This window comes from Charadrius vociferus, unplaced genomic scaffold, assembly GCF_000708025.1.
Source record: "Charadrius vociferus isolate BGI_N301 unplaced genomic scaffold, ASM70802v2 scaffold259, whole genome shotgun sequence".
In the NCBI taxonomy this organism is placed as follows: Eukaryota; Metazoa; Chordata; class Aves; order Charadriiformes; family Charadriidae; genus Charadrius; species Charadrius vociferus.
Window position 1 is genome coordinate 4,012,241 of NW_009661368.1, and position 8,563 is coordinate 4,020,803.

General features: G+C 39.5%; 1 protein-coding gene across 2 annotated transcripts in view; it reads left to right on the forward strand.

The window, feature by feature from the left end:
• Positions 1–6: 6 nt before the first annotated feature.
• The window catches only part of RPRD1B (regulation of nuclear pre-mRNA domain containing 1B), a 26,607-nt gene continuing 18,050 nt past the window's right edge, over positions 7–8,563 (forward strand). For both annotated transcript variants that reach the window (XM_009893384.1, XM_009893385.1), the window contains exons 1-3: positions 7–160; positions 1,630–1,759; positions 3,068–3,201. In XM_009893384.1, the coding sequence (XP_009891686.1) occupies positions 10–160; positions 1,630–1,759; positions 3,068–3,201 (415 nt within the window). In that variant the 5' untranslated portion in view covers positions 7–9. The remainder of the gene's footprint in view (positions 161–1,629; positions 1,760–3,067; positions 3,202–8,563) is intronic.

Consider the following 8,563-nt stretch of genomic DNA (forward strand, 5'->3'; position numbering starts at 1 on the left):
CCCGCCGCCATGTCTTCCTTCTCGGAGTCGGCGCTGGAGAAGAAGCTGTCGGAGCTGAGCAACTCCCAGCAGAGCGTGCAGACGCTCTCCCTGTGGCTCATCCACCACCGCAAGCACGCAGGGCCCATCGTCTCCGTCTGGCACCGGGAGCTCCGCAAAGGTACGAGGGGCCGGTTCGTCCCTCACGGCGGTCTCTGAGCCTTTGGGGTCGGCGCGGGGAAGGCCCTGTCAGGCGTGAGGGGCGGGAAGGGGCGGTTTAAGGGGAGCCTGGGCGCCGCTCTCCCGCTGTCGTGGTTATTTGTTAAACTTCCTGGGGAGTATCGCGCATAAGTACGTGGGGTGTGCGTGTTCCGGTGCGTGCTGTTAAAGGTGGTGTTTAGGAAGACCTAGTAGGATAGAAACGTTGGTTAATGCAGTGAAATATTAGTTGAGAGGGGAGAGGATGCTCAGCCACGCTGCTTCGCTGGGCCAGGCAGATGGGATGTAAAACAAACACGTACTGACCATTTTCCCCTGGGTGTGCTCAAGTTCACTGTGAAGTGCTTTGTCGGCTGCTTAGCTTTTAGATCTCGCTTTTATAAATTTTGCTTTGGGATTTGTGCTGTTTATCCATTACAGAATGGCACTAAGAGATTAGGAGATAACCAAAGTAAAAGTGGTTGTAGAGATTGATGAAAAAGGTTTGGTGGTATCATCCGGAAATATTTTGTGCCTTTTTTTTTTTTCCTTGCAGATTAACTTAACTAACGTTTGCCTTCCTAAGTGCTGGTAACTTCTCAAATTGCTTCATAATGAAGTCAGGGAGCCTACCAGTGTCAGTGTTGATGCTCTGTCCCCAGGGGCAGCTGTGAAACCAGCCAGTGTCACCTTTCTCATCCTGGGCAGCCAGCAGTGTTAGCCCTTTGGAGCGGATGGTGCTGATGAAGTCCTAGCTGGAGTATCTTTCATGCGATCACTAGAGTATATTAAGTATGAATTTTTGAAAGATCTGAGTTTGGCCTGCTGTGGAAATAAACGCTTTTGTTTTCTGTCTCGTGCGTGCATATTTGCGGCCATTGCACTCCGGAGTACCGTGTCTCCCACTGTGGCCATAGTAAAATAGAAACTGATGGTGTCAAGATGGGAAAAGTTATGGTATATGGAAGAAATGATATGTTGCTTTGGCACAGCATTGTCTGGAAAAATACTTGAGTCTTCACAATAGCTTTCTCCTGCAATGTCACTCTGTTCTGAATTGAGCGCTTCTATACCAAGTTTTTTTCCTGAAGTTAATTAATGAAAAATAAGTCCGTTGTTACATTAATTTGCTGGTATGTTAGCACAGCTCATTTTAATCATGTTTTGAAAGTTTTTCATGTGTTACTGTGCGCAAAAAGTATTAAGCTTACGTTTGTTTTATAAATTAGTTAGAAAAAAGCCCAACAGAAGTAAGGAGATCAAGAACTATTTGACTTGAAGGCCTCTGATTTGCCTTGGTAACATGGAATTATTTTTAACTTGTTTTTAGGCTAAAAAGCTATAAGCAACTTTGAAAGCCATATTAATGATTCCAGGTGAAAGAAGTGAGAAATAAATGCAATATCTCTCTCTTTTTTTTTTTCTCTTTCTTCTTTTATTTCCCTTTCCCAGCAAAATCAAGTAGGAAACTTACTTTCCTATATTTAGCAAATGATGTCATCCAGAACAGTAAGAGGAAAGGTCCTGAATTTACTAGGGAATTTGAATCTGTTCTTGTGGATGCTTTTTCTCATGTTGCCAGGTATGTTGCTGTGTTATGTATTTCTTCAACTTTTTTCTCTAGAGATTTTAATTCTTGTTATACAGAGTTAAATTCAACTGGATTTTGTTGGGGTTTGTGTTTGGTTTTTTTTAAGTCTCAGGGATCCTTGTATCCTCTCTGTAGTAGAGATTGGATTCTGACTACTTTGCATCTGGGAACTATTTAGCGTTAATGTTTTTCTTTGGAGAAACTTGTTTGTATGTGAATCAGACCCTCGCAGCTTTATGCATTTGCTCTCTGCATGCAACTCCTATATACTTTATTTTAATTGTTACCAAAAGATCTTGCGGATCTGTTCATAGGTATTGAAATTGAATAGTTGCATGTATTTATTAAAGCCACATAATGAATGGCTCTTCCCCGTTGTCAGAAGACTTTAAAAGAGCTGATATTTTGTGTCACTGGATTCTCGTCAGTCTTCTGGTTGCAGTTTCTTTTTGCATTGCTTGTTTTAATGGTTATCTGATCATTAGTCTGCTTGCTAGAGGAAGAAAGAATTTCATACGTAAAAGGGAAGAAGTGATGCAGCTACTATTCTATCAAAAATGGACTATAATTTGGTAAAGTCAGAAGACTTTAAAAGAGCTGATATTTTGTGTCACTGGATTCTCGTCAGTCTTCTGGTTGCAGTTTCTTTTTGCATTGCTTGTTTTAATGGTTATCTGATCATTAGTCTGCTTGCTAGAGGAAGAAAGAATTTCATACGTAAAAGGGAAGAAGTGATGCAGCTACTATTCTATCAAAAATGGACTATAATTTGGTTAAGATTTTTCTCTAAATAGCATAATAATTCCTATTATCTTGACTAAACAACTTTAATGTTCTGTGTGTTTAGTGGTATGCTGTTCTTGATGGCTGTCTAACTTTCAGTGCACTATATGAGTACATTTAAGTGCCTAATGATCCAAGCAACCTGCTTTTTAATTGGGATGATATTGTCTGAAACAACTGTTTAACGTTAATACTCTGAATTGTAAACATGTCAACTTGGGGGTATTTTATAGGTCTTCTTACAAATTCAGAATGATAGCAAGATTTTTCCTTCAAAACTTTCTGCCCTTAGTTTCGGGTGGGAATGTGGGGTACTTCCAGGCAATCTTTCATCCCAATAAAAGGGGAAAATTGGCCACTAATGTGTTTTGCACAGTTTGTCTCAGACAATATGAGAAAGATTCTCTCCAAATGTGCAAATATTGATGGATGCAGCTGCTAGTTTGGAAGATGCTCTCTTAAAACATAAGGAATGTTTTTCTGCTGAACTATAATTAATTTCTAATCTTTGAACAGAGAAGCAGATGAGGGCTGCAAAAAGCCCTTGGAACGATTGCTTAACATCTGGCAAGAAAGAAGTGTGTATGGCAGTGAGTTCATACAGCAACTGAAACTTTCTATGGAAGACTCCAATAGTCCTCAAACTAAAGGTAAATGCGTGTTGCTTTTGTTGTATGCTTTGCTTTGTTTTTTTTCTTAAATTGGTATGTGTTTCACTGAAAGTACTGTGAGGAGTTGAGCTCTGGGCTCCTGTAGTTGAGTTGTTGGTGGAGCTGGTCATGGAGGTTCTTCTGGATTGACTTGAGAGAAGTCTGATTTTCATTAAACTCGCAGTTCCAGTTTGAAAGTGCGTTGCCTTGTGACTTGTGGCTGGCTTAAGGTAATTTCTGCTTCTGCTCACGCAGACAGAATACTCCAGTGCTGCTTTTTGATGTGAAGACAAGTAAGTAGGGTGCAAGGAACTGTTGCGTCCACCTTGAGAGTTAAAATTGTCCTACTCTACAGTTCTGTGAGTGGTTATCTGGGTCATTATAATGGTTTATGCAGTATTGTTAGTGCTGTCATTCTCATATTTTTTTTTTTTTTTGCATATTTACTATATTGTATTTTGACTTTTAATAATTGAAAGCTGGAATATATACCCAGAAGCTTGTCTGCTCTCTTTTTTTCTTATGCCAGTTGATGTCATTTGGGGAAAACAGTAATTTTGCGTCATTTAATATCATTAGAACATCATGGTTATAACCTTATTATTGTCTGAGAAGGATGTGAGAAACTGAGTAATAAGTTTCTTGCATTTAAGGTGCTTTTATATTGCTTTGGCAGATACTGCTTCTTCTTCTATAGCATCTGAAAATATTTGACTGGTAGTACTGTAATGAAAAGAGAGAAGCAGTAGGACACCTAACCTATGGAGGCTGGAGGTCATTAAAAATCCAGTGTGTTGCTTTCAGGGGAATATTTGTCCACTTTGCAGCTAAAGGAAGTGTCAGTGTCTTCAAATTAGCTAAAATCACATTGCTGCTTTGACTAAATTTTGCTGTGTTCTCTACAGAGGTGTGATACTTCGTGAGAGAGTTGCCTTAGTCGTTAATAAAGTGCTCTGATGCCATTCTTAGGTGGCAAACACAAGCAAGATATGTCTATGGAGTTGGTAGTTAATACAGAATTAATATGAAGACACACACTTATGGCTGTAGTTTTGTGTGTTTTAATGTGCTTCTTAAGGTGAAATTACTGGATGGGTGCTTTAGCAGCTTACAACGAAGGTCTTCCATCTTACCGTAATTTAAGTATGACATTCAGAAGGTATTGCCATTTTTTCCCCAAATGCTGGGAGGCCAACTGACCTGACTGAAGGGGTTGTCTCTTCTGTATTAGGAAGGACAGAGGGAGTCTCTGCTCTGAGGGGTGGGAGAGGGGAAAGATGGAAGGTGTACAGCGGCTACATGAAATAGCTCATATTGGAGTTTTTCTGTTGTCTGGGTGCAATGGATAAAACACCTCTCTGCCACGAAAGAATAGAATTTATGTGCCTGATTTCCTGTTGAACTGTTTAACTGGTGGTTTGAAATTGTTAATTTCAGGTACCTAGATAAGTGTTTCACAAATGTTTAATTTTTAATCTAAACAAAATGATACTGTGTGTCCAAGAAATACAGCTGTGATTTCCTGGTGATTTGGCAACTGTTGCTCAGTGTCATCCTCCCTTTGGCTGGTGCTATCAATCAGTTCTGCTACTGTTATTTTCTCAACTTAAAAAATGTTTATACAAAATCAAACTCTTCCTAAGTGTAACAGACTTTTGTCTGTGAGAAACAGAATGAAGAAACAGAGTTTTAAGAACAGCTGTGTGCACATCTTCACTTGGCAAGAAACTAGTTTTTGTCTGGGTAATTGGAGATACCATTATAGCATCTTTTATTTTTTAGAACAGTTCAGGCCTTTTCATGAGTGTGAATATTGCTGCTGCCTTGTCAATTCATTGTAAGAAAGAAATTGAGATTTTTAAATTAAATGAAAAATAAATTTGAAAATCTCAGCAGTTCTCCTGAGTTGTTCTCCTTGTTTTGACTGGCTTGTTTTCAAATTAACTTCTTTGTGGTAAGAGCTAGTTGCACATGGGATTTTTATGTATTTCTAAGATAAATTGGTGTTTGTCCAGTTTGTGGTGGGCGACTGTCAATGTTGCAGAAGGCTTTGTTGTTGTTACTCTATTTCATTTTCAAGCAGGTGAACATAAGCGAGATGGACAATAATATATCACATTTTATAGATGAAAGGTTTGTCACAAAAGTGGAAAACCATAGTACGCTGCTCCTCCAAAACAATTCTGACTTCCTGGTTTTGTGTGTACCCAAGGTAGACACAGCTGAGAAATAGGTAGTATTAGTATTTTTAGACTGGTACAAGGTTGGGCCATTGAAACAAAATTTTGAAGCTCCGTAAGGGTACCTGGTGCTGTGGTAATGAATATTCTTTTCTTCAGCCCAAGGTATGGCAACTAGTCTTATGGCTTTTTCATATTGCAGCGTCTTAAATTCCTGGGCTGGTAGGTGCTGCTTTCTGAACAGGATGGCTCTGCTTAGGTTGCAGAGTGTCACCTACAATTAGAGTTGTGAAACTTCCCCAAAAAAAGCAAAGTCCTGCATCAGTGAGAAAAGATATCTTTAAAGCTTATCCGTGTGTATTTCAATGGTGCAGCTTATTTCTTGTTTCATTAGTTGCAAGGCCTTGGGTAAAGGTGTAGCAATTCAGTTGGCCGCACCTGGGAAGTTCCTGCCTTGGAACGGAATTGCTTGCACAGATAATGAAGCTTTCCCTTCAGAGAGGTGGAGGGGAAAGAATACCAGACCTTTCTAAGCATTATATTCCCTGTTTTTGACTTCCTCGGTGGTGCAGCTTACTACCGTATTTTAGTCTTTCAGATTCCTTAAGGAAATGTACATATACATGGAAATGACCTTTTGAATATTGGTATCTTTCTTACATTGTTTTAACTCTAAATGTAATCGTTAAGCTTGCATTTGCTTTCTCATTAATCTTATTTTTGTTAGCGTGTTTCTTTTTACAAGCAGTAAGAAGAAGAACCACCCATTTATCTTAAAGCCTGGGAAAACTAGGTCTGTAGAGGTTTGATGTCAAATCCTTTAGGTCATACAACCTATATAGCTGACATTTTCATTGTCTTTGTAATAAGCAGTTGAAGGAAGTCCTTGAATGTGCTCTGATGTAGGAGTGTCACACTGTAACACAGAACTGAATTGCTACTCATCCGCTCTGGTTGTCTTTGTATTGCAAATTCTGGCACAGGAAGTCAGACCCATATTAAAATATGGAGAAAAACATCAGAGAGCAGAGGAGGCAGGGGTGCTTCCAAGAATAACTGAAATAAAGGCACCTGGGGACAGGACTAAGTATAATTTTGGAACAGGTCAACTCCAGTTATGCTTCACCTAGGAGAGGCTACCAACAAATGTATGTTGTAATGAGAACTTAAACAATCACGGGTAACCTACCTCCAAAGAAACTAAGGGTTAGAACAGTTGGAAGATAGACTGGTCCATTGGGTTTCTGTGATGTCTTCTTCCATCTGATTGTTCTGTGATGGTCTTCTGTTTTCTTTAGGAAAGCTGTCTAATTTCTGTTGTTGTAGTCAATGTTCTGTCCTAAATGACTTTCCAAAAGTGTCTTTCTTACAAGTTTACTTGGGCCTTGCACAAGTTGCTAAACCCCTGGTGCTTGGAACCTAAAGACTACAAAAGTTTACTTTTAGTTATAGTTTTGGGAGGCTTATTTTTTGTTACATTGATTGAGGGTGATAGACCTGCCAACACATAAAAAACCCCACTTGAATGCAACTGGTCTACCTTTCAAGTAAACATTTACCTATAGAACTTCAGAAGTAGAACCCCCTGTTTTACGAGTTTGCCTGTTATTCTAGAACTACAGTAGCTCTTAAATGGGGTTTTCATGCACGTTTCCCTGTAGGCAGAAGTTTCTGCTCATGCAACTTGTCATATAACTGTAAACTTAAGTCTCAGAAAAGGTACATGATGTAGTGGTGCTGAGACTGATAAATCCTCATGTGAATTAAGGACTATTTGTTTTTTAAAAAATCTGAACGCTTTGTGTAGTTACCTCCAGTGAAATGCATTATCTACATGGGGAGTTCTTTACCATTTGGTGTGGCTGCATCTTGAATGAGATGAACATAACCAAATCCTCAAGAGATAAAATAATAATTTTATATTGCCTTCAGATTTAAAAAAAAACCAAAACACCACAACCCATAAACCCACTGTTATTACAGGAAAGTTTTAAACTCCTAGTTATCATTTTGAATGTGTGTATACAGATTCCACAGTTGGTTTCTTTTTATGGTGCATATGAGCCTGGAGTCAAATCAAAGAAGCCCGTTTACCTCTAAAACCAGTAGTCAAGAGATGAGAACAAAAAGGTGAGCACCCTAGATAGGGAGATCTCCCATGTTCCCAGCTTACAGGAAAAACTCGTGCTTTGTCACGAAGGTCTCTGACACTGTAAGCTTCCTCAAGCCACTGGAGATGGTTTGCAGACTGAAAAGTTGGTGGAGAAATACCTTTACAAGTCTCTCTGGACACTGCAACAGCAAGATAACAACAACATGGAGTTTCACTGCAAAGCTGTTACGATAGCAATTGTCTGTCATTTTGGAGAAACGAAGTGCATTGCTCTTTGAAGGCTTTTAGGGATTAGTTCAATTTCTGAACTGTGAAGAAGACCCCAGTGAAGCAGGAGAGCTGACTTCATCTGTAGTAGTGGTTTCTTTTCTTTATTTCTGTGTCAAGAATGGGCCCTTGATTTTCCTGGAAGAAGCTGTCCGTATTCTACATGGGAATGTTGATTGTTTCAGAAGATGTGTGTTACATATCATTGTTGAATTCTGATCAGTTTTAGGCGCTCTTAATGCTTGCTTTCCTCTTCTCTTGTTGGATCTGACTGGCTTTTTCAGAAGTGTAGACTGCAATAGTTAAATTACTTCTGGCTAACAGATTTTGAAAGCTGCTGAGGCAGGGTTTATTATATTTTATGCCTGGCTTCCTTTTCTCTTTCAGGGGTCCTTTTCTACTATAAGATCTTGAGTTTGAAAATTAAGCGTGGGGTTTGGGTTTTTTTTTCTATGTTGCTGAAATGGAGATGGTGTTTCTGGGATTCTTCAGTGAGGTCATCTGCTGCCCCTGTTTGCCAATGCCAAGTGCAACAATCCACATTTATGTCATGCTACTCATGCCCAACATGCTGTTTCAAAGTTGACTGCTTTGTCTGAGATCCTTTGTCTACAGGCCACTTTGCCATCAGCTGCCATTCCTATCTCAGGGAGTGCCCTCTCTTCAGGTACACCAGCTAGCAACTGGTACTTAGGACTGCAGATGTTCATGCACCTACTTGTTCAGATGGAAAATTCAATTCTGAATCCTCTGTGTTAGAGTAGTAAACAAGCATAATACTGTGTCTTGTGGTACACCAGTT